The sequence below is a fragment of the Lissotriton vulgaris genome, chromosome 1_2 (assembly GCF_964263255.1).
Source record: "Lissotriton vulgaris chromosome 1_2, aLisVul1.2, whole genome shotgun sequence".
In the NCBI taxonomy this organism is placed as follows: domain Eukaryota; kingdom Metazoa; phylum Chordata; class Amphibia; order Caudata; family Salamandridae; genus Lissotriton; species Lissotriton vulgaris.
This window is the reverse complement of record NC_141686.1, coordinates 193577545-193603957: the sequence shown is the minus strand read 5'-3', so window position 1 is coordinate 193603957 and position 26413 is coordinate 193577545. Positions and strand designations below refer to the sequence as shown.

The following is a 26413-nucleotide window of genomic DNA, read 5'->3' as shown; positions in this document are numbered from 1 at the left end:
TGCGCAGCTAGACTCTGGCTGATGTGGCAGATATAGTTAACCCCAAAGTCAACAGAAATTTTACCATATCTTTTTCAGAATCTCTTGTCCTCTCCCTTCTGAAAAAACCCTCACTTGATCCTCTATGTCCGTCAAACTACAGACCGATCTCCCTTTTGCCCAGTACGGCCAAGGTTTGTGAGAAAGTGGTCACCAGACAGTGGACTGACTACGTTGAAAGTACATGACTTCTCCACCTGGCTCAGTCGGGCTTTAGAGCCTCATTTAGCACTGAAACGGCCCTGGTGGAAATCTCCGAAGCCATCAGAGACTGCCTGGATGGCGGTGGGAGGGCCACTTTGGTTTTGTTGTTCTCGGCGGCATTCAATACGGTTCCCCGCGCTTTGAGCTCTCCCGACTGGCGGAGATAAGTGTATCAGGTAGCACATGGGGCTGGCTCCAATCCTTTTTGGAGGATCGGACACAGGAGGTATGACAACCACCATTTTCCTCTTCACCAAAGAAAGTGACCACAGGGGTTCCACAGGGCTCTTCTCTTTTCTTTTTTCTCTTATCTTTTTCAGGGCTCTTCTCTTCTTTTACATCCCTGAAAGAGAACTGCGTTCCTCTACTCAACTCCTGGCACAAATCCTGCGTTTCTGCTTGCAAAGGACAGGCGGCAGCTCTCTATCTGTTAAGGCCACTTTGACCTGGAACGATCTGACCTTTGCGCTTCGGTGGACCTGAATCTTTTCAACAAGAAGCTGAAAACTCATTTATTTCCCTAATCTCGGCTCTTGGCTCCTCTCCACTCTCTCAAGGTTCGCACCGGCACACTCTTGTAGTGGTTGTGCACGTGAAATATTAAATAACATAACATTACATGCAGAAAGGCATGATCACTCTTGCAATTATGGATCAAAGACCAGATGAAGTAACTTATGTTGCGATCTCCAACACCTGAATCCCCAAAGTTGGAATGTATGCAACCACCAGAGGGTATTTCTTAAATGCCTGACACATTTTAAGATTAGGTTTTATTAACTCCTATAATGGATTGTGATTGGATACCCATTCTCCATTTGAAAGAGGCATGTTGTGCATGTCCCTTACAAATTGGGAAGCCATACCATATGTATCAATGGATTGCAACTGCAATTCTGTTCACAAGCAAGTGAAAAGTTACTGCCCGCATATTAAAGCATCCATATTTCCTTTAAGGATATGGGGCTGCTTGGTCGTTTGCTGACCCTTGCAGGCCTCCAATGTCAGAAAGCTAAAATCTGCATCTACCTTATAAATATTAATGAGGTAGGTCCATCGGCAACCCACTTCAATTCTTTATTTTGTGAACCTATTTATTAGTAGATAGATCAGTTTGCAAAAAGAGGGCCCGATTCACAGAATGAACTTAAGACTCAATCCTAAACTTACTACTATTTTGGTATTCACAGAATGAACCTACTACTTTTGGTATTCACAGAAGTTAGGATTTTGTCTTAAGTCTGTCTTAAGTTTGTCTTAAGACAAACTAAAGACAAAATCCTAACTTCTGTGAATACCAAAAGTAGTAAGTGCATTCTGTGAATGCCAAAAGTAGTAAGTGCATTCTGTGAATGCCAAAATAGTAGTAAGTTTAGGATTGAGTCTTAAGTGCATTCTGTGAATCGGGCCCTACGTTTCTGGTCGCAAAAATGGTTGCAAATTGTGACTTTTGTTTACAACCAGAATGCTGTACATCTGACATAAAGTGTTATTTTGCTTAAGACAGATGTTTCCCTAAAAGCAACATGAGGCAAACATCTTCTCTCGTATGTACCTTTAGTGTATGTCATCACTTTAGATTTAAAGCGTGAGGTACTATGACTCTCTCGATTGTTTGACGTGCATTGTTTTCCCAATCGCCCTTTCATGCTTTTACTTGTATTCTTTTTCCTCATAAACATGTACATGAATCATTTATCTCTCTCACTTTCTCTATCTCTATCTCTCATTCACACACCCATGCAAACACACACACATATCAACAAACAAATTGGGCAACAAAACAAAATTATCAAGAATCGCTTCCGATTTAACTTTTCCTGGCCTGTCATACCAAAAACCCAGAAGAGTTTTGGATCATCATCAACCGCCTGCGCAGGGGATCGGAAATATCTGGTGTAAATGGGAACAACGTTATCCCTGAGGACTGGATCACACACAGTTTACTGTACAGTGATTCAACAAAATTCCTTAATTTACAAATCAGCGACAGTCGACAAAACTCTGAGGACAGAAGTCCGGGGCAGGCAAAAGCTCACATTCTTCAATACGCTCTAACCTTCACGACCACAAGAGTCATCAAACTGATCCATAAAAAACAGAGCTGACGGAGCCCCAACGGTATTCCTGCCTCAGTCTAAAAACAGGACGCTATATGCTTGATCCTGGACACCGATTGGTCAATGGCCTGACATGGACTGGGCATGTATGTAGTTTGTTTCTCCAATTACCCTGGACTTCTGGTAAATGTGGCATGTTTATTACTTTGTTAAAATGGCTGCTTTGATTAACGTGAAGAAAAATAAAGCATAATCTGAAGCCTTCTGTCCTGAGATAGAATTGTTAATTTACTTTCGTTAACCTGAAGTCTCCCTATTCTCAAGATAGATATATTGTCTAGGTACATAGATATGAAGTTAGGTAGATGATTGCACCGTAGCTGCTCGCAAATTGAGGCTTGCTTTGTCAGCTTCCCCGAGGGATCGGGAGGTTGTAAAACTCTGTAGAAAGGAATATAAGGCTATTACTATCTCCCGTAAGGAGCTACTGAGGAAAGAGGCGTGGGAGGAATTGCTTGACCCCTCCACCCTGAATAGCAGCACCAAATTCTGGGCTTTGGTTAAGAAACCTTTCCTGATCGAGGACCCTGATGACAGAATTGTTTGCTGTATAACCAAAAAGGAATGGGAAGGCCATTTTAAAAGTTTATATTATTCTGATAATTCTGGATCTATGGCTGTTGCCCCCTATGATAGGGTTACCCCTATTATTTTTAACAAAAGCGAGGTCTTGGCTGCCGTAAGGGGCCTCACTGCTAATAAAGCGCCAGGGCCTGACGGAATACCCCCGGATCTTTTCAAGTCTGATCCAACCTTTTGGGCTCCCATTCTGGTTGCCGTATTTAATGCGGCGGCCGCAGTGGGGTGTCCAGAATCTTGGGGACTATCAACTATAGTCCCCGTATTTAAGAAGGGAGATAGGGGAAGTGCACTTTGCTATCGACCCATATCCCTAATCGATTCAATGGTTAAGATCATGGGGAGAGTTATACTTCAACGCCTAATAAGTTGGTCGAATGAAAACCACATCCTGTCAATCTCTCAATATGGTTTCTGTGAGGGGCGCTCAACCATAACTCAGTGTCTCAACCTGTTCCTTATTCTGAATAAATATACTGTTGTTCAGAAGGGAGCAATACATCTTGCCTTCATGGATCTGTCCTCAGCCTTTGACTGTGTCAACAGGGGGAGGCTGTGGAGGACCATGAAGGACAAGGGAATAGATGGGGGTATTGTGGAGTTCCTAGCGGATCTGCACAATGAAACAAGAGCCAATGTGAGGTATTCTTCGACTGGGGAAACCACGGGTTGTTTTCCAATTAATAAAGGTGTACGTCAGGGGTGCATTATGGCTCCTTACCTTTTTAATTTTTATATAAATGACCTGGAGGCTGATTTACAGGAAATAAAATCTGATTGTCCTAGGGCGGGTGCGAGGGGTATTCCTCTGCTTCTATATGCCGATGATGCGGTCTTAATTTCACGAACTGAATTAGGTCTTCAGGCACTTTTGATTGGATTTAATAAATTTATGTCTGATAGGGACCTTACGGTCAACAATTCAAAATCTTTTATAATGCATGTCGGCCGTCAACCTAAGAAGAAGTTCAATTTTAAATTGAATGATGTTCCGATACCCATCACCCAGATGTTTTCCTACCTGGGTGTCTTATTTGATACAAAAATGAGTTGGGCCCCACATCTGGCAAAGAAGAAGGGGGAAATGTCCAGGGTAAACGCTTCTATCTTCAATTTTGCCTCTAAATTAGGAAAAAAGCCAAACGGGGCTATGATGAAATTATACAACGCTAAATCCATAGCCACTGCAGTGTACGGAAGCGAGATTTGGGGCTACACAAACAGTGATCAACTTCAAATAGTTGAAAATAAATTTTTAAAACGTCTGTTGTGTGTCCCTGGGAGCACACCGAATTTGGCCGCTCATGAAGAACTTGGCTGTTTACATTTATCGGACATTGTTGGACTGAAACCGTTGTTGTGCTGGGTAAAACTTTGGTTAAGTGATGCAATCCCTCTGACTCACTTGATAGTGGAGGATCTTTTATCGCTTGACCACTCAATGCGTGTACCCTGGCTTAAATATTTGAAGTCACAATTTGCGAAACTTGGCCGACTGAACCTGTTTGATAACCCGGGGGATATAGTTAAGGGTGACGTTGTTGCAATTAAGAGAGCTTATTACCTGAACCGTAACGTTGCAAGAGATGAAGTAGAGCTTCTGAAACCTAATGTTAGAATGTATATCATGTTGAGAACTTGTAATTCAATGGAATTGTATCTAACATGCTCCTTCACCACCCATGAGAAATTTTTGCTGACCCGCTTCAGGTTTAACATCTTTCATCAGCTTTTAATTAGACCCAAGTCGGACATTTTTAAGAAACCAGCAGCTCCCTGTGGCTGCGACGGGAAGTCTCCACAGGACATGCTGCATTTTATATTTTTATGTAAATTTTATGAATATCCACGAAAGCGGTACCTGGTTACTCTTTTAAAGAAATTAAATTTTAACCAAATCAGACCCGCCCTTATGTACTTACAGTTGCTGCATTCGGACAGTGTCCTCCAGGTGCTAGAATTCTTAAAAATGACTATGAGACTAAGAAATTGTTTGGATGAGTAATGTGCATTAATTGTAGTTTATGGCACTATTGCACTTTATTTCGTATATTCTGTATATGGACTTTACTTGCATCTCTTATTCTAATTCTGTCAATGCACTCCCTTTTTTAGGATATATTTGTGTTGTGTGTAATTTAAGATTGACTTTGTGAGTATTGTGATGTTTTTATTATGAATTGTTTAAATTGTGTGTACTTTTATGGATTGCAATATATCCGAAATAAAGTCAATTTGATTTGATTTGATTTGAAGTTAGGTATAGTTATTCTCTACTGACCGTTACGCTATTCTGGTAGTGGAAATGTTGTCATACCTCAGCTCATCAGGACTCATCTCCATAAAAAGTACCATCTCTCTGGCACTTGGTACTTGATCTCTCTCTGTCTTTGGACTGTTGGGACGTAGAATGGATTTCTAGGTTTTTACCTATTTAGTAACAATGAAGCCTTCAATGTTAAAATCTGGGTCATTGCCCAAAGGCCTTGTTGACATGGTTAGTGAATTAAAGAAATAAGCTTAAAATAAAAATCAATGCAACTAAACGTATCGAACTCATTTATAGCATAAACAGACGGGCATGTATATTTGAAACTTCTCTGTCAAATGTACTTACTCAACCTGTTGAGTTGACTGTAGTATATTACAATCAAGTTTGTGTTAACTTGTGCAATTCACTATTATACTTCTTTAGCTATGTTTTTAATTCATCACTATCACTTTTTTATACATGAAGGAAGGAGAGTTTATGAATTCCGATGGATCTAAAATGTCAATTATGCCATTTGATGAAGGCCTACCAGACAATCTTGGCGACGAAGACTACATCGGCTCCTGGTACATAAAGAATGGTAAGCAGGTTCCTGTTATATTTTCAAAAAATCATAGCTAGACAAGGACTGGATTTATAATTTGAAAGCTGTAAAAGATAGTTCAATCAAATGACCAGTTATTTAGTATTATAAAATTAAATACAATATGGGTTAGATTTGGGGAAATCAGACTGAAGAAACGTAAAGCTGTGATGGGTGTTCACCTGTTGTCTAAGCCTTCTCAAAAATCAAGTTTTGTGATCCCAGATGTATTTTAAAGTGAAATTTTAATAAAATCAACAAATTATTCATGATAAAAAGTTGATCTCATTTTTTTGCAATATTGGTTGCATGACATCAAAGTACTAAATTAGTTTAGGGTTCACCTTCAAAAGCAAAATGTTTAAACCAGCCAACAGATATTCACATTACTTAGTTTTCTAAGTATTTTGGACCTGGCCCCTCTCAGCAGGGTCACCCCAAACATTTTGCTTTCACTCTCTTTGTTTGCTGAACCCGTTTGTGTTGCTTTTATCACTCTGTGCATTTTAATACTGATAACCAGTGCTAAAGTGCTTGTGGTCAATACTTAAAACTTAGTCCAATTGACAGATACTTGGCTAGGACATTTAATTTACTTGTCGGTCCTAGTTATAGTACTACATGTACTGTGGGCCACTAAATTAAATGCCACTAGTGGGCATGCAGTACTCATTGTACCAACCATTAAAATAGCACTTTAAAAAGTGTCTCAGGCATCCCACAGCGGCCTGTAGTGAAGTTTTGGAACTGCCATTCCCGCCTAGTAAAATAAACCTTTTGTCAGACCTAAACCTTCCCTTTTAAATCATTATAAGCCATCCCTAAGGTAGGCCCTAAAGGCTCATAGAGCATAGGGCATTGTGTTCATGAAGTAGGCCATGTTTTTTAGGTTTTACATTTCCTGTCATGGCAAAACTCCTAAAGTCGTTGCTGGAAGGCAAATCTCTCTCTTTTTTTTGTAATAAACAATTTTATTAGACATGGCACTGATATAGTACATAGTATAACAGGTTCATATTGCAGCCATGACAACCAGAACAAATGCAAAGAAATCATTGTTGGTCTCCCAGGTGTGGTAACTTGAGGGCAGTAGGTCAAAAGCTGAGCACCTTCCCTTACACATGATCATGCTTTCGGGGACAAGCCCTCACCTCAAACACCACTCATTCCTGTTGGGCACACCAATACCCCCCATGATGCCTCTGTGCAAGGGTAGGAGAGAAGAGATTAGGCTTTGCAATGAGGAAGGTGGTACCCAGAAAGGCCCTTTCAGCGCTAGTGCCAATTGTACCCTCAAATACCCCAAAAAGGATCACAAGGGTGAAAAGGGGTACTGCCCATCCCAGCACCTCAGCAAGGTCTTTCGTCACTGTGGTCCTGTATAATTGTATTCTCACACAGGACCATACCATATGAAAGAAATCTGCCAGAATGGCTGTGCACAGTGGGCACGCGGAGTCCGAGTGAAGGTGCGAGGTGGGGGGAGATAGGCTGCGTAGAGGTAACTTGTTTGTATTAATTGCAGTTTGGAGGAGATGGTGAGCTCACGGGGGCCATCAGAGCAACACACCAGTTTTCCTCTTCCAAGGGGCCCACCCAACTCTCCCACTGGGTCCTGAGGTGGCTAAGCGAACCAGCAGTATTATGAGGGTTCAGTAGATATGGGAAACTTCCCCGGTACCCAGACTACCCGTTAGGATTTTAGCTTCTAGAGGATTACATTCTGGGAGGAGTTCTGCTTTGTGAACATAGCTATGAAGGCAGTGTTTGATCTAAAGATACCTATAGAATTGAGTATGGTATAGGGCGTATAACTCTTGAAGGTTTGACCACACATGTAATTGGGAAATTCAAAAGGCATCCAATGTTTTGAAACCACGAAGCACTACCACCGCCTTCAGCCAGGTGCAGTGCCATAGAAGTTTTTTTCTTGTAAGTTTACCCTTGTAATGTAATGTAATGTAATTGCCAATTTGTATCGCGCAACAATCGCTCCTAGGAGCATCTAGGCGCCCGTGTAAGGACAACCAGATGTCAGGTTGCCTCTCTGCTAACTTGACCAGATCCAAAATCACACTAGGCTTCTGGCAGTTGTATCTTGAAGATTAAAAATCCAGGTTTTTAGGTGTTTACGAAAATCTGTTTCCTTGTCCAATATTCTCAGATGTGGGGGGAGAGTATTCTACGCTTTTGCACCCAATAACGCCAGGGACTTGCCCCCTCGGGTTTTGAGTCTGAAACCTGGGACGGTAAGTAGTTTGGCAGTTGAGGATCGTAATGCTCGAGTTGGGCAGTATCTCTTAAATTTTTTCCTTAGGTATAGTGGGCCTAGGTCATGAACAGCTCGAAAAGTAATTATTAGTACTTTAAACAAGACCATTTTTGTTATGGGCAACCAGTGTAATGCATTGAGGGCTTTGGTTGCTGATGATCTTTTCGGCCATTTCAGAACCAGCCTTGCTGCTGCATGCTGCACCATCTGAACTTTATGTATGACTACTTTATTGGTACCAGCTTAGAGGCTGTTGCAGTAGTCGATGCGTGATGTTACTAGTGCAACCGTAACTGTTTTTCTTGCTTCAAAGGGCAACAAATCAAAGAACTTCCTCAGTCCCTTTATCACCCCAAAGCACATGCCTGCCACTCTAGCCGCTTGTTGTCAGAAAGACAGGTCAGCGTCGAAGTACACCCCAGATTTGGGCCGAGTTGGTAGTATGAGGCGGTATTTCTGCCTTTTCTGGCCACCATAGTCTGGGGATGAAATCATTTTTTGGGCCTATTGGCATGATCTCAGTTTTACCAGTGTTGCATTTTAGGTGAATTAACCGCATCCATTCAAAAGTGGCTGTTAGGCAACCTTTGAGTTTTTCCTCCCAGACCTGGTTATCCTTATCCATTACCAGGATCAGTTGTGTATCATCGGCATAGGCTATTACATTTATGCCAAATGACGATATCAACTTTATCAGAGGTGCGGTATAAACATTAAACAGTGTCGGGCTCAAGCTTGAACCCTGAGGAACTCCCGTCAACAGTGATTTTTCACTGGAACAGAATTCCACCAGGGTCACCACTTGTCTCCTGTCACTTAAAAAGTTCTTTATCCACTCTAGTACTATCCCTGTAACGCCAGATGTTATTAGCCGGTTTATTAAGATGACATGTGAGACCATGTCGAAGACCGCCGATAGATCTAATAAGATCAGGACGGCCTTCTTACCTTGGTCTAGAGCTGAGCGGATAGTTTTGGTAGTGAACAGGAGGGCCGATTCCGTGGAATGTTGGGTCCTGAAACCTGCTTGGTTGGGGTGCCATGCTTCACTATCTTCCAAGAAGCGTGTAAGCTGTTTGTTTACCATTGACTCTGTGATTTTGCACAGAGCCGGAAGTAGTGAGATGGGTCGTAGGTTTGACAGTGTGGTGGGGTCAGAAAGTTGTTTTTTTTGCAGTGGTTTCACTGCTGTCAGTTTCCACTCTAGGGGGACATTGGCAGTGGACAGTGAGGTGTTGACAATTGCATTTATTACTGGGTTGGCAATTTCCACAATGAGGTGTAGGAGTCTAACAGGGCATGGGTCAAAAGGAGATCCTGATTTTGTTGCCAAAATTGCTCTTCTAGTCTCCTCCAGACTAATTGGTTGGAAGGTTGTCAACTGAGTAGCCCCTTGCCTTGTTATGTCATCCTCTTTTCTTGGCTCTAATATTGGGACATCAAAGTCCTTCGTCAAACCCTGTACTTTTCCCTCAAAAAAGTCTGCGATCTTATCACAGAGCGTCTGTGAGGGCGGAATAACCTGCGCTAAACATTTTGGTTTATTAAAACCATTCACAATTTTGAATATTTCCTTGTGTTTGCTGTTAGCTGTTTCTAATGCCGATGAGAAATACCTCTTTTTTGCATGTTTAATTCCATTGCACATAGCGCAGTTCAGCCCGCCAGGCTAGAAATACCACCTGTGTAACCAAAGGCATATCGGAGGGGACCAGGGAGCCAAAAAGCCATGCCTGCAGGGCAGAGAAACCTAATAGGGAGGCCCCCAATGTATAAGTAGGTTCTTTCGGATCACCCCCCATTGAACCAGTCATAGATGATGAGAAGGTGAGAGGCGAGATAAAAGAGGTAAAGGTTGGGCATGCCTAAGCCACCATCAAAAGGGCCTCGTTGGCAGTGGGCGAGTGCCTTAAAAAGGTCTGTGCATCTCTCTCCAGCCCCTGAAACCATGACCTAGGGATCTAAAGAGGCAGGTTTTGAGAAATGGAGAGGAAATGGGCCAGTACCATCATCTTGGACAGTGCTATACTGCCCATTACTTTAAGGAGGAGGCTTTGCCATTTTTTTAGGTCTGCCTTCACCTTTTTGAGGAGCGGTTGCAAGTCGTATGCCCAGGTGGTGCAACACCACCAACACGACCAAGTACTTAAAGCTCAGTCTGTGAAGGGAAATGATGAATGCCAGGCAAAGCAGTCCCTCAAGGTTACCTAGGTGACCACAACATATTTGGAGGGGTTCATCTTCAGGTCCGAGACCTTCTCGAAAACCACAAGCAACAAGCCACTAGGTCCTGAGTAGAGGTCATTTTAGGTAGGAGATAGACACAATAAAAAAAGTTGTCATTAAAAATCGGGAGTCTCTCTCCTGGATCGGTGTCCATTAATGTATATGTATATTGATGATCCTTACAGTTTAGGGTAATTTTTGCGGATTACCTATTGTGGTCACTGAGGTAATGGGAAATCACTGCTTGGTTCCATTGGTTGCGTTACTGTCAGAAAAGATATCACTTTTGTCATGGTCTTCTTTTTTTTCTTTTGGTTGAGTATTGCCAGCTTGATGAGTCTGAACAATGCCTCTGCTGAACAGTGGTAAAGCACTGGTGTTTTCCCCTTAAAATATGTATTGTGCATTACTGTTAGACCTGGCATCTTTGGCGTGGTTTCCCCTGTCTTTTTGCCTTTGCCTCCTGAATTTTTGATGCTGTGCTGGATTTGTTTTTGCTGTTTTAGATGCTCTGGGCACTTTGCCACTGCTGATCAGTGTCAACGTGCAACTGCTCCCTGTGTAAATTGTTATTGTGATTGGCATATTTGTATCACCAAGAAGTCCCCAGTAAAGTGCACTGAGTGTGCCAGGGCTGGTGATACAAATGCTACTGGTGGGCCTGCAGCACTGATTGTGACACCCACATGAGTAGCCCTAAAATGGTGTCTCCGGCCTGCCACCACAGTGCCAGTGTGCAGTCTGTGAACTGCCATGTCCTCCTGGTCAGTGTCCCCACTGACCAGGCCTAACCCTTCCCTTTCTGTACACATTGGTCACCCCTATGGAAGGTACAGTGTATGTGAGAGGTAGAGCATGTACTAGTGCAAGTGACATGCTCCGGTAGTGATTTACAGCCATTTTTCGTTTTTCAGTATTGTAAGGCTATCTTGCCTATAGAATATCATGGGGAATGCTGACTACAGTGGTTACCTGCATATCTTCCATAGGAGCAAGATAGGACATAAAAGTCCGGTATCCCTGAACTCAGAATTTAATTACACATCTTTTAGGAAAGGTGTTTTTTAAATCCTGTGTTTGAGAACAGCACTTTTAGAAAGTGGCTGTTCTCTTGTCTGACCTTTTTGTGTGCCTTGGCCTGTTTGTGAATTGACTGGTTGTGAGTGACAGGGGCTGGGTGGCTCCCAGAGGCTGAGTGGGCCATTCCCGGGCTGAATAGCTCCATCTTTATCTAGAGTGATGGGTAGCACCTGGGCCTGAATGGGGCTGTGCCTGTCTTCCACAATGCTGGCTCCACCTCCTGCTAGGTGACTGACGACCCTACTCCTCTCTCTGAAAGGAAAGGAGAAGCCAGGAAAACAAAGTGCTCAAGGAAGACCCAGAACTGGTTCAAACCGGGCTCAGAGCCCTCCTGCACAAGGGGAACAAAGACTGTTAGGGGTATAAGTACAGGACCCCAGACTACAGAAAATTAGATCATCCTGGAATCAAGAAGGAACCTGTGCCAAGGAGAAAGCTGGAAGACTGAAGAAGGAAGACTGTCTTGCTGTCGCTTTGCTGGACTGACCTGCAGTTGCTTTGCTTCCAAGGAGAGGGGAATGCCTTTGTTTTGTGCTGTGTCCCCTTGCTTGAAGTAATCTCCAAGGGCCTGAAAAAGAGCTGGCTCCCTGTTAAGAAGTCCCAGGAACAAAAGGATTTCACCCCCAGCTTCCCTGAACTCTTCTGAGAAGGTTCTGTCCTTCCTAGAGTGCTTGTGCCAGTTGTTGTTCCTCTGGAAGTTGTACCTGTGTTGGGAAGCTGGAAACTAAGATTTTAAAGACTTTCTGCAAGTTTTAATGCATCGCTCGCCTGCGGTGTGCATCCCCGTCAGTGCGAGAAAATTCCCACCGCTACGAAGGCCGAGATCGTCGCAGCGCCTGTTGCTGCTGCCAGAGTCGTTGCATCCTTCGCTTCTGGTGTGGGAAGATTACCATCGCTGCGAGTATCATCGCAGAGCCTGTTGTCACTGGTTGAGATTGTCGAACCGCTTGATTGCGGACCGAATCACATCGCTGCGAGAGTCGTCACAGAGCCATCACATCGAGAGGCTGTGTATGTTGTATTTTTGTCATTTTTGGTCTGTGTAGTTTAAATTAAATACCTTTATTTTTCTAAACTGTTGTGGAGTAAGTTTGTGGTGTGTTCACTGTCTTACTGTGAGTGTTGGTACAAATACTTTGCACATTGCCTTTGATAAGCCTGACTGCTCGTGCCATGCTACCAAGGGGGTGAGCAGGGGTTATCTAAAGAGTGTATCCTTCTTACCCTGACTAGAAGCAAGGGTCCTTTTTTGGACAGTGGTACCTACCTCTGCCAACTGGAGACCCCCAGTTCTAACAATTACAGTTACCAAATTGGACTATTTAACTTTTCTCTAAGGCCATGGTATATGGGGCAGAAAATGAACCATTGTCATAAGACATAGAGTGTCACTGAGCTCCAGTGTCATTTCCCCTAGCGCTAGTCTGTCTCTGGTTCTCGAGTGCCGTTGAGTGAACGCAAGTCGAGTGAATGCAAGGTGGTAGTGCAAGATCGGGAGGAGCAAGCGGGTGGGCAGGCAGTCGAAACAGCCGCTGCTTGAGGGCGCATGAGGACGCCTGGGGACTGCTGGGGATTCCGGACCATCCGTAACCCGTGAATCGAGGTCTGAGACCTCGTTTTCTATCCGAAGTCAAGGGACCAAGCCCTACGGCTGACTGCTGCCTCTGCCGCGACGTCTGTGCCAGGCAGCCTGCGGTAAGGAGTGATTAGGCTACGCTAGAAGCCGGGTGGGGCGAGAGCAGGGGCAGGAGCGCAGCCTAGCCATCGGAGGCCATAGAGTGTTGTGCCCGGGTGCGGCGCGGAAGTGGGCCAACCAGGTTGGGTGCGGCTGCAGCAACCCAGTGTGCCCTGCTCCTGATTCCTTTTTCGCCCCCCTTCCCGCAATCGGGGGGGTGGACACCTACCTGCTGCCCCATATCCTCATTATCAGACACTGAGCCGCTGAAAAAGGCTAGTGGATGGTCAGAGGGGGTCAGACACCCCAGCCAGCACTACCACCAGGCGCTGCCTCCACCAACAGCCACCAACATCACTGAAGTCACCAAGCATTTCCAAAACTCACCAAACCCTGTTGAAGAGAATTAACAGCTTTATGACTGGCCATTTGCGATTCTCCCCCAAACACTGATCTATATCACTGGAGCCACCAAGTACTTTTAAATTCGCTAAACACTGTTAAAGAGAACTCAGAGAACTAACTGCTTTGTGTCTGGCCATTTGCGATTTTCACCTAATAGGCCAAGCCCAGCTGTCTTGTCTTGCCTACGCTATCTTGATTACATTTGAGTAAGACAGCCCAAGGCAGTGAAGGTCTGATGGGCAGAAGGCCACTTCATTTTTTTTTTTTAAATACCTCGCCCAACTTCATTAAGTCTAAAAATATTAAGCTACACAATAGGGGAAACAGGAGGATCAGAATATCACACAGTGCACACAACGCTCAGAGCTGGAGACTCCCCTATAAACTAAATTATCTAGTCCACAATAAAGTAGAGGATAGACTGGTGAGAAGCCACCTCTGGCACAGTTACAAGCCAATTTGCGTACGGAATGGGTGGCAAATGGAAAAAGGCAAAACAAACAGCAGGATGGGCAGGTCAACCAGCACAGGACCTGGCACAGGCACTAGAACTAAGCCACCAACAAGGAGCCAAGTGCGGCTATAGTCTATCCCTACAGCGCAATCACTATTTTAAAAAGACAATCCGTAAATACTTTATGTCAATAACGCCTGGTCAAACAAAACTGGGAACGAGCAAGACCAACAGTAGCGAATTAATACACTCAACCCCATATGTCAACAAGGGATCGAGTCAGATCCAGTCCCCTAGCGGGGGGATTGTAATACTAGAAACCGGGCCACAACTGCCTCAAGGTAATAGCAGAGAAATGGCAAAAGAGAGGAACGGACAGGGAGACTTGGAAAAGGTTCAGACTGAGCACCCAGCATTGCAGGAGGAAAGGCAGAAGCTGGGGCAGGAAACACCTGGCCTCCTCCTATCCCAGGGAATAAGGCAAGTTACTCCACTGCAAGAACTCCCAGAAGTCTTGGAAATCTCATCAACATCAGAGTACTTGGACCCCAAGGGCATAAGGATTGATGAAATGTACCAGGGAAAACTGGAAGCTCTGGAAATGTCATCAACACTGGAACAATCAAATAGAAACAATCAATTCACACGCACAGAGAATATAACAAATCAACATGCGGAGGATGGAACTTACCGCCCTCAATGGACAAGGAACGGAGAGAGAGCAACTCCACGGGGGAACAGAATTTGCTCCACACTGTGGCCGAAACAAAATGTACACCTTACAAAGGATGCCACAACCAAAACTCCCTGTTATCCTCAATAAACTCCACACTAACTACTGCCGTTAACACACTCACTTGCCAAGCACAGAAATTGAAAATACAAATGGATACAATGCAGGCGCTTGAAATAGCTATGAATAATTTTGATGCTAAAATCGAGGTACTAACTGAAAAACTGGATTCAATGAGGACGCAACCAATCGCCAGATGTTTGCGCCTTCTAATTGTGGAGAAGTTCAGCTCATTACCGTAAGTCCTACCATTTATTGTTACTGAACTAAAGCAAAGACAACAGGACATCATAGCCCAGCCCCATCAAAGAATAACTGAAAGACTTTCAAAAGATGGTAAACAAGAAGGAATGAATAACTCTGCGGGCGTAGCTAGCCCCATCAAAGCGACGCCGCAAACTGTAACAGAAACAAGGGGGGTAACTCTTCTTGTGGGTAATTCCGATCTAGCAAAATCGATCCTGACGCCTAAGAATACACAAATCAGCAAACAACTTCCAACATTTAGGAATACACAAGTGAGTAAACAGGATCTGCGCAAGGACATACTCCAACTAGCCTTGCAGTCGGCACCTTTGTCGAGCCAAAACATAGCCACTATTGAGGAATCCGGAACAGGCAAGACTCTGCACAGCAATGTCGATGGGGTCACCAGCTTGGAGTATACCTTAGAAACTGGCAAAACCCACTCCAGAAGGGCAAAGAAACGCTTTAAAAAACACTCAAAAAATACAAATCAGCACAAAGGAACTACTGTCAGACTTTAGATAACCCTATGACTCTCAATGGCAAAAAACACATTTCAAAAATGCTCTAACACAAAAGGGCCCGGGTTCACAAAAACCTTTCCTGATGTTTCAAAAGAAAAGCCTGACTTCAACCCAAACTAACTATAACCCCAACAATTGAGGAAGGTCAAGCTAAAACTATAGCCAAACAAATCATAACTCCGACCTCCGAGAAGAGAACGACCACAGCAAGAATTAAAAACGACTTCGCACATTTTTTAACACAGACAGCCACCCTGAGGAGCAGCACCTGGAAAACCAACGAGAAATTAGGCACAATGCAACAGGGGGGGAACGACAACAACCACATTAATGGACAACACCGAGCCTTGGGGTTTACATGCTGTTAACAACGACTTGGGAGCAATAGCAATAACTGCACAAAGCCGGGCATTAGACTCCGCTGCTACCAGCCAAAGCCCTATGAGCACAGAAATGCGGAGAATACCAGCATGATCTTTATACCAGATTATGCCTCAAGGGGAATCTAAGACATTTTAAATAGGTCCAATATTTTATAAATCCTAAAACATATCCCAGACCTCTCCATTATCGTGATGGAAGATCTCATCCAAGTCCAATTCAAAATGCTAGACAATAATACATCAACAGAATCAAGCATACTAAATTGGTTCAATGGCGCCATCCCGCAAAGAATCATGAATGAGAGAGACCGACTTGCAAACTGGGGTATTAACGTTCATATGCCTAAAAAGGAGAGATACCCATTTATGCTAAAAAGTGGATTTCACCCGAAATCAGTACAGAACCCTATCTTAAAAGGGATACATTTTGTCGCCCGAACCACTACATTTCCCAACTTAAGAATTCACGTCTCGTCCAACTCCAGTAAAATAAGAAGAACATCCCCCACATGCATCAATCTAGGATTTTGCATTTCTTAAATAGCGAAAATTAAGGAATCGCTATTTAGGAAATGCAAAATGCTATGCATCAAGAAATCCTAAAAGTTTGTAGGATTTCTTAATTTTCGGAAATTGCGATTCCTTAATTGCGAAGTGCAATTAAGGAATGGAATAACATTGATTCCTATGGGCCTAGAGGCCCATAGGAATCAATGTAGTCAATTGGAAGGCAGTAGCAAATTGCGAGTGGCACTTAGAAAATTTCATGGGTGCAGGGGGGGGTCCAAAGGACCCCCCCCTGCACCCCTGAAATGCATTTGAAAGTGCATGTTTCACACACACATGTCCTAAGGACATGTGTGTCTGTAACTGGACAGTTTAAAAAATGCATTTTTAAGCATTTTTAAACAATTTCGCAAATTACCACGAGGTTGAACCTCGTGGTAATTTGCACTTCCAATTTGAATAATCACAATTTTTTTTTAAATGATGCATAGCTTTTAAGGAATCGCAAATTTGCAATTCCTTAAAAGCAATCGCATTTTTGGAATTCTGTAAAAATACCGAATTACTCAAAAATGCTTGATGCATCCCAAACACATATTTAGGAAGTGCAAACGGCCGAATTTACCGATTCGCACCGTTTGCACTTCCTAAATAGGTTGATGCATGTGCTCCCATGTTCCTAGCACACAAGGAAAGGGCCATCCTAACAACAAATCGAGTAGATCCTTGAAAGTAATCTCCTGGAAAGTTTTTGGGCTAAAAACCACACTAAATTTCAAGGAGGCATTTGAATTTCTACAGTCTGGGGACCTGTTATGCCTTCAAGAAACCTGGCTACTTGCCCCAGATAGTGATACCCGCTTCACGGAATTTCATCAGCTAGCAAAAAAATACAATATATTCGGAAGACCTTCAGGGGGTTATCGATATATATGCGCATTAGCAATAACATAAAAATAATACCCCTACTCAAAACAGACAGGGTTCAAGCGGCTTTATAGCAAGGCATGAAATTGAATGGAGGTCCAATAAAGATTGTACTCTAAACATGTATTTTACCAGCAAAAAGTCTCCTGGACATATCGATATGAAGGCACTAGTGGATATGCTGAAGAAGTACTTATCACCCAGCCAAACTGTGGGATCAGAATGGCTGTGGATTTTAACACCCAAAATCTTGGAATGGCACATGATGAAGCACTGGCCACGGACAGAGCAGGAATGGCAATGAATTCATTCTTAAATATGTATAGATTACTATCAATACAAAGTAGTCAGTGGACGGCAACAGCCACGAATAACGATCTGCAAAGGAGAATCAAACTAACGATCGATTAGATTTTTCTGTGCAATATTTTGTATGGACAGGTGGCGGAATTTCAAAAGCCTTTCATCCAGAGCAGCGATCACCTCCATCTGGCAATAGTTATCACACTGCAAGAGAGTTGGCTCCAGCCTATTGCTCTTGCGGGCACTACAAACGTGGAAGAAATCCATGTTTTACCGAGAAGACTAAAGTGGAACAAAATAGGCACATCAGTCCTAAGTAGGTGGAAAAGTGATTGGCCAAAAAAAGGTCCAACCTCTGTAAAAAGGCGGAGCAAAGCAAGAGTGCAACCACAAGCGAGTGGGGAAAAACTAAACACATAAAATCCTACTTCTAGCAAGGAAAACACACAGAAAACATGTCTGGGATCACCAAAGGAAACAACAAGACTTTGAATGGCTGCATGTCTTCACTTTGCTGACTCCAAGCAAACAGGTGGAATTCTGGTTGTATATTAACAGGCTCTCAGGGCACGGCCATGATCGAAGCAATGTGTTCGCCAGCGACAAATGGTTAAACCATGTAACTTCACTATACTGTGGAGCCTCTAACCCACCATCACTGGGCACGCAAATGCCCCCATCATCACGGGTTGGACTGACACGCCTCCTGAACAACTCGTGGCAGGGACATTGACAACCATTGAAGAAACATCTGAAGTATTGGTCCTGGGGGATTGTGTGTTGACAATCTTAAAAAATATCAGAAAAGATGGGACTCCCCGGCCCCAATGGCCTACCAACTCATCTTTTCAAAGAAGATTGCGACTTCTGGGGAACCGTACCTAAGCCACTTTATCAGTACTGTATGATAAACTCAACAGTCCCGGATACTTGGAAAGGCTCCTTGTTGCAACATATCCATAAAAAGAGAGACACTGGGGACCCCTCCAATTACAGGCTTATTGCTCTGCTGGACATCGATGCAAAGGGATACGCCAGCCTCCTCATGCAAGACCTACAGGATTGAGCTAATGAAAATGAAATTCTACCTCCGTACCAAACCGGCTTTAGGCCAGGAGCATCTACAACAGACAACATTTAGCTCTCGCCTACTTAATAGGTCAGTCTGGGCAGAAAAAAACATAGCTCCTCTCTTTGCAAGTTTCGAGGATTACTCTGCTGCTTTTGACAGAGTTAATCAGAGTCTGTTGTGGTGGAAACTGCAAGACTGGGGGATACCGGCAAACCTATTGAAAGCCATAATCAGTCTCTACACAGGAACTTGGGTACGGGTAAAAACAAATTCAGCCACTAAAAAGATTCCAACAGAGAGAGGGTTAAAGCAAGGTTGCGCATTGGCTTTTTAATCTTTACATGGCAGACCTCGGAAAAATTATATCTAAAGATAACCTCTTACCCCCCAATATTGGCCTAAACAGATTAGGTTTAATGCAGTACGCAGACAATATGGTGTACTGGACCACACAAAAATAGGCATGCAAAGGTTATAGAAGCACTAAACATTTACAACAACAACAACAACGAATTACAAGCAAAAGCAGGAAAAACAAAGGTAGTGATATTTGGGAAACAAGCCAACAAACTCAGACAACAGTTGAGACTGGGTAATTTAAAAATAGTAACAGCGACCAAATACAACTACCTGGGGGTGTGGCTGATGAGCAATGGAAAATCCACAGCACACATTGCTTCAGTTCAAACAAAAAGCCAAAGCAGTAACGTTTGCTCTATGCAAACGGTACTCCAAGCTAAGCAGGTCGTCGACCAAAGCAATTAGGAAGGTTATAAATGCCAATTTCTTCCCGGTAATCACATATGGTGGGATAGCCTTCCCAGCGGCCTTTATTAACACTATGGAGCATGCCAATTGTCGCGCATTTAAATAAATCTTTCAGATTCCCGTTTACGCTCGTAATGTTCTGGTGCGATTGGAATTTGGGCTGAATAAACAGAGTTATGAGCATTGGGCCTCAATGGTGCGACTTTTTCGAGAGGGTTTGAGCAGCTTCCCCCCACTCACAATGACGTCAATTCTAAAGATAATTTTTAGGAAAGGAAACAATCCCTGGCGTTAAGGCCTACATACTGCCTGTAGTGAATTGAACCTCAACATGACCAAACAGCAAGATTTTATTCACCAGCATGGCATCCTAAAGCCCATACTGAAAAAACAAGTCAGAATATTATCAAAGGATGAGGACTTGAAGGAACTGAATTCATCCAGTAGTAATATTTGGATACTTGCAAGTTCCTACGAAGACCACCTACTGCACCCACACCTCGAAATAGCATTAAACAAGGATTTAAAAACACATTTTTATGGTGAGACTTATGATCTTGCCGATCAAAGACATCAACAGGTGCTGGAAAGCCTTAGTAGCAATAACAACTTAAAGACTTTGCCACCAACATGAGGAAATCTTGGCACATCTGGTTTGTACATGTCATTGTTTGTCACATGCACAACGCACTTTATTGAAACCCTTGTTCTTAAAACATGGGGTTGCGGGGAACGAGATTTTGATATCAATTTATGATTATGATAAATTTAATAAAGAATCTCATTCATCTGTTTTGGACCGCTTATATCTGTCATTGAGGAAAGGACCACCCCCGCATTGGTTAGACAAACCCCATTAACTGACGCCACTCTGAAGAACCACTTACAACTGATAAAGTTTCAAGAGTTTATATAAAGATTAATTTGAATACGATACAATCCACTCAGGATAAAATCTCAAAAGAATACAAAATACAACGTCAATTAAAATCTCAGTTGCTTTAAGCTTCGGTGTGAAGTGGTTTCTTCTGCGTCATCTGCAGTAAGAAAAAAATATCATCAAGTTAATCTGTCCCTACTCTATGCTATGTGACAACCCTACTTTGCAAGTTCTCTTCCCTAAAAAGGTGTCAGCAGTTTGACTTCCAAAGAAGTTCAAACTCTCTCCAGCCTCTAAAGGAAATCTTTAAGTTCAGAAGCAGTACCCTATCTGCCTACCCATCTGCTCTCTAAGGGTCCTCGGCCTACTGCTCCCTTGCGCTATGATGTCTCAGCACATCTGCTCAAGGCATCTACCTTTCGCCCTTGCTCTGAGCAATTCGTCTCGCTGTTCCTAATCTCCCAATTGCTACCTCCTCCCCGGGGTGCTGTCCCTAAAATACACAATCACCGTGTGGGTGGAACGCCCCTTGACGCCCACCACGGACTTTCCCCGATGATGTCAACTTCCTGCTTCTTCCATTGGTCCACTCCTTACGTCGTCCGTTAAGTTGACCCTTCTCCTTTGGATGTCATCTTCATCATCTCATCGTCGACATTTATCGATTCTTTCAGATCATGTAACATAGAAACTTAGACAAGGCCTTAACTTTATGTCTCTTAACTTGACCCTGCTAGGTCCTGTGAATGGTCTTGTCAAAACATAGTCCACTTAAAAGTGTCTCTCCTCACGTTCGAGCAATAAGCTCCGTCCGGCATCGTCACCTTAAATCTAACAAGTGCTAGACTTCTCGGCTCTCATGTCCACATCAAGCTATTTACGACCTTCACAAGACCACTAAATTACATTCATGTGACTATGCTCCTTCGAACTCTTGACCAGTTAGGTTATAAACACAAATGACCTAAACTCTTCCAGCATTTCTTCAAAAGCCCTCTACACAGTATAACCTTTGGCATACATTTATATTCGTATTTCAGCAAAGCCTTAGTTATACTTAAACATTCTACATCTAATACATGAAGTACATAGAGTACGACTACATAGAATATAACTTATGCATTTTCCTTGGTTACATCTTTACATAAGTTCTCTTATACATTTATTCACGTTTCTCCACGTTTACGTCTTTCCACGTTATATTCCTCGCCGCCTTTCCCAATGTAAAGTTACATTTTTAAAGTCACATACGTACACGAATTCTACTGTGCACGTTATACATTTCCTATGCATTCCTACATTTCTATACATTTACCCTTCATGTATACGGGTCTTCTAAACCTAATGCATTCCATACGTATGAATACATTTACATTTCCTATATCATATTATCACATTCATTGGCCTTTATGCTATAGTCGCCAACTTTACATTACGATATACATTTCGTTCCTACGTTCATAACATACACGTCTAAATATGGCTACTGTATACCTTTCGTTCAAATTGCGCTCTCTCAGTCCCCCCCTTTGATGACTTTTAGGAGTCATCACTAAAAGCAATTTGAACACGTCCATTATATAGAACTAGTTACATCAGTTCCTCTTTTTATCGATTCAAGTGTTCTCAGACTTTTATACTGTTGATCTTGTAGAACAGCTAGTCTCCTTTCTTGTTCTCTCATCGATCTTTGTAACTGGTTCGACCTATACCATTTATACAATTTTACTAATCCCAATAGTGTAATTATACAAATTAATACTATTAATACAGGCTTTAATATGTACCAAACTATACTTTTGCCTAGATTAGCAAACCAACTTCCAACTTTTCCCACTCCATTTCCTACTTTTTCCCAAACATTTACTTTTGATAAATCTCCAATTTCTTGATGAATCTGTGTAATGTTCTGTATGACTTTTTCAAGTGGTTTTGAATTATCAGGAATATAAGTACAACATTCCTGAACTTTCAAAGCTTTACAAACTCCGCCTTCCTTTGCTAATATTACATCTAAAGCAAGTCTGTTTTGTAAAACCATTGCTCTAATCGACTGCATTTCACCCTCTATTAACATTAATGATCTTGCAGTGCTGGCAGACAATCTATCCACGACTGTCGCTAACCTTCTAATCTTAACATCATTAAGAATCAAACCTAACAATGGAAACATCGCTCCAAATACATCTCCTACTACTTCTGCATCTCCTACTTCCCTTTTCGTTCTCCTCGAAGCCTTTCCTTCTATTATCGCCAAATCCTTTGCATGATATATTTTGGGGAAGACAATTGCCAAGTAACACGAACCATACCAATTATCTGGAAGTTTTACATAGGCATTTCTCCCACATACAAAATACACATTCGGAATAGCTTGCATCCCTTTCATAAAATCCTTTGTGTAGTACTCCAGTCTAAAAGAGTGCTCACAACTAACTTCACCTACAAATTCACTCTCATAATACGTTTTGCTTCGAGTTAAACATAACTTTCCTTTCTGCGTTCTATCCAATGCTATTGGACCGTTGCTACCTTTCTTTTTGTGTGCTTTCTCTTCTTCTGTCCAGTCTGTTTTCCACTGTCCCGACATTTTTAGAATTTTCTGCCGCCTGCATCGATCATCTACTTGTGCTATAAACCTTTTCTCTACTTCTGATACTTTGCAAGTCAGATTATTTCTACGTGCGTATGATGTATCTAATGTGTCCCAAGGAAGAAAGAATTTAGCCAGTCTATCTTCCTTTTTGTAGTAGTCCCACTTATTCATTTGCTTATAATTCGGAACTTCGGGCAGTACCGAATCATAATTTGAAAAGTAGTACTCAAATCCTTCTCTTCCATAAAATATACTAAGCAGTAAACTACATGTTATCCCATAAGTCAATGGGAGATGGTGATACCTAATGCCTTCATCTACAGAAGCCGGCAATTGCATACAAACGTAGCAATCTTTGGCCTCCATGGCATCGATATATTCATACAATAATTTGGCATATGCATTTGACCTAAAGTTTCCCTGTGACTCGTCTATGTGTAATCTACGAGTTTCCTCTGCAAGTAACGCCTTTTCACGTATAACAGTGCTCTCCTCCTTCTTTCCCACGAGAGCGGGTTTCAAGGTCGTTACAATTTTTACATCTGCTATTCTTTTATCGTTTTCATGTCCTGTCATGTAAGATATCGTTACTACTATGATTATGAGAAATATCACTATTGCTATAAGTGTACCTATTATACATCTAGCTTTTCTGTTTGGGTTGCCGTTCTCCATGTTATCAAAACAGCGTACCTCGTTCTCTAGCAAAGTTCTCTTTCCAGTCTTTGGTTGCTTGTTTGCTTCCACAGTCTTTTAAAGTGCTTTTCAACAGGTATCTTTTCACCACAATGTCTTTTTCTCTTCTTAGCAGCAGACAACCCTAGCCCTTCTCCGTCCTCTAAATGTAATCCCTAATTTTATTCTTCTTTCCACTCGGCGCTAGGTTATCTTCTTCTTTATGACATAAGTACAAAAGTCTTTTATGCATCTACAATTATTGTCGGACCTGCAGCTTTCACAGCAATAATCAATAGTTCAAAGCGAATAACTTTTTCTTCTTCCTCGGTCATTTGCTGACCAACTGTTGGAAATTGTAGTCTTTTTAACACTAAATCTTGAATTTTACTCAAACGTGGGGGTCGGGGAAGTGTGAAAGTCAGTAACCCCTCAGTCTCAAGCCCAGGCGCCAACATCCATATCTCCACTGTCACGACTGGATCGAGAGTGGTTACCTTCACACTCTTCACTCTCCCAGATTTCTGTCCCCAATACATCTGCTAGATAAGTCCACTCTGGGGTGGCGTACCTTCTGCAGGGCACACGTACCCTTCTTGATCTTCGTGGACTCTCAGTTCCTGAATCTGTCGTCTCGTCCTCCTGATCCGATTCTTCAGCGATCGGGGCAAGAGTTCTTTCCTTTTTCCTTTCCGAACTTGGCCTTTTCCTTCTCTCCGGCCAACTGGCTTCTTCACTCCTTGTCTTTCCGTTCCTTGTTCCGGGAACTGTCTCTTGTTCACTCTCAACTTGTTCGATATCTGTGTCGGATTCCCAATTACTTTCTTCTCCTGAGGCAACTTCGGTCCCACTCGTGTCCTGACCTTCGTCGCCCTGTTCCAACACAGTTTCAGCTTCTTCGATCACCTCCACAGCTTGGCTTTCCCCCTCTATGGCTTCTCCGCTTCCCGCCGGATTCTCATCCGAAAGAGGAGCTGTGTCTTCTGGAGGTGTTGGCACTCTTCGGGTGTGTGAGGCATGTATCCAGTTTGGCAGCCCTCCACACTTCACTGCGGTATTCGTTACAAGTATGACTTGAAACGGTCCTCGCCAACGCACATCTAAGCAGTTCTTCCTGACATGTTTCTTCACCAGGACCCAGTCTCCTGGACTCAGATCATGGCACAAATCCTGTACTGATGGAACCTCTGCAGCCTGGACCTGGAGGGACACAGAATTTACGGCATCAGAAAGTCCCTTACAGTAGTCCAAGATCAAATCGTCTGTGATGTTCACTAGCGCTGCAGTCGGAACCGATGGCAACCTCATAGCTCTCCCCATTAGCACTTCATGTGGAGAGAGGCCTGTTCTTCTATCAGGTGTGCTACGTATACTCATGAGAACTACTGGAAGTGCGTCTGGCCAACTCAGAGATGTCGATGAACAAACTTTAGCCAGTCTGGACTTGATAGTACTGTTAATTTGCTCTACGATCCCTGAAGCTTCCGGTCGATAGCTGCAGTGTAACTTTTGATCGATATTTAAAGCTGAACACAGCATCTTCACTACTTCGCTATTGAAATGAGTTCCTCTGTCCGATTCCAAAGAGGATGGCACCCCAAACCTCGGTATCAACTCTCTAAGTAATAACTTTGCTACTGTAAGTGTATCGCACCTACGTGTAGGGTAAGCCTCAACCCATCTTGAAAATATACAAACAATCACTAGCACGTATCTGAGTCTGTTGCATGGAGGCATTTCTATGAAGTCAATCTGCATCCTATTGAAAGGCCCCCCAGACCTTCCTATGTGACTCAAGGTAACTGGTGTTCTCTTCCCCACATTTAGTTGCTGACAGATTGTACATCGCTGACACACTGCTTCTGCCGCTACTCTAAATTTAGGGTTAAACCACGTTTGTCTGAATACTCTCACCATAGCATCTCTTCCTATGTGTGCTGATCCATGCAATTTCCTTGCCATGGGACTAATGAGTTCATTTGGTAATACTGCCCTTCCGTCGGCAGACACCCAAAAATTCATTTCGCTCTTCTCGCACCCAGCTGTTTCCCAGCCCTTTTTCTCCTCATCTGGTGCGTTTTCCTGTACTGCTCTCAATTCATCCCACGTATCCACAGTGTCTAACAACATGGTCAATTCAGTCATTTCCTGGATTCCCCCCACTTTTGCATCAGTGTGAGAATATCCCTGCTCTGCGCAGTAACGCGCTACCTCATCGGCATACTTATTTCCTAGTGATACAAAATCCGTATTCTTTGTATGAGCTGCACATTTGACCACAGCTATGGCCAAAGGTTTTTGCAAAGCCTCTAACAGTAGTTTCACGAATTCTCCATTCCTAATAGGAGAACCCGAGGAGGTCATGTAACCTCTTTGAGACCACAACTGCCCGTAATCATGAACTACGCCAAATCCATACTGACTATCGGTGTATATGGTGACTCGAAGTCTTTCGCCTGCTAAGCAAGCCCGAGTCAAAGCCACAATTTCAGCTACCTGTGCGGAGTGTACTCCTTCCAGGCAAGCGGCTTCTATAGCTCTGGTAATCGTGCATACTGCATAAGCTGCTCTCAGCTGACCGACATCGTTTCTTACGCATGAACCATCAACGAAGAAAATTTCGTCTGGGTCTGTCAATGGCTCATCTACGATATCAGGTCTCGGTTTGGTACATAGTTCAGTCACATCGAGGCAGTCATGTTCTGTACAGTTTTCATCCTCCACTTCATTCGGAAGTGGCATCAAGGTTGCAGGATTCAAGACAGAGCATCTCTTTAGGGTCACATTCTCGGCAGCCAGTATGACCTGCTCGTAGCGTGTGAGCCTGCTA

The 26413-nt window shown here is 43.1% G+C and overlaps 1 protein-coding gene across 1 annotated transcript in view; it reads left to right on the top strand.

Annotated features, from left to right (window-relative positions):
- Positions 1 to 26413, top strand: part of LOC147734894 (lectin-like) — a 203812-nt gene that overhangs the window by 110110 nt on the left and 67289 nt on the right. Inside the window, exon 3 of the mRNA XM_086953671.1 lies at positions 5680 to 5794. Coding sequence (XP_086809797.1) covers positions 5680 to 5794 — 115 coding nt within the window. The remainder of the gene's footprint in view (positions 1 to 5679; positions 5795 to 26413) is intronic.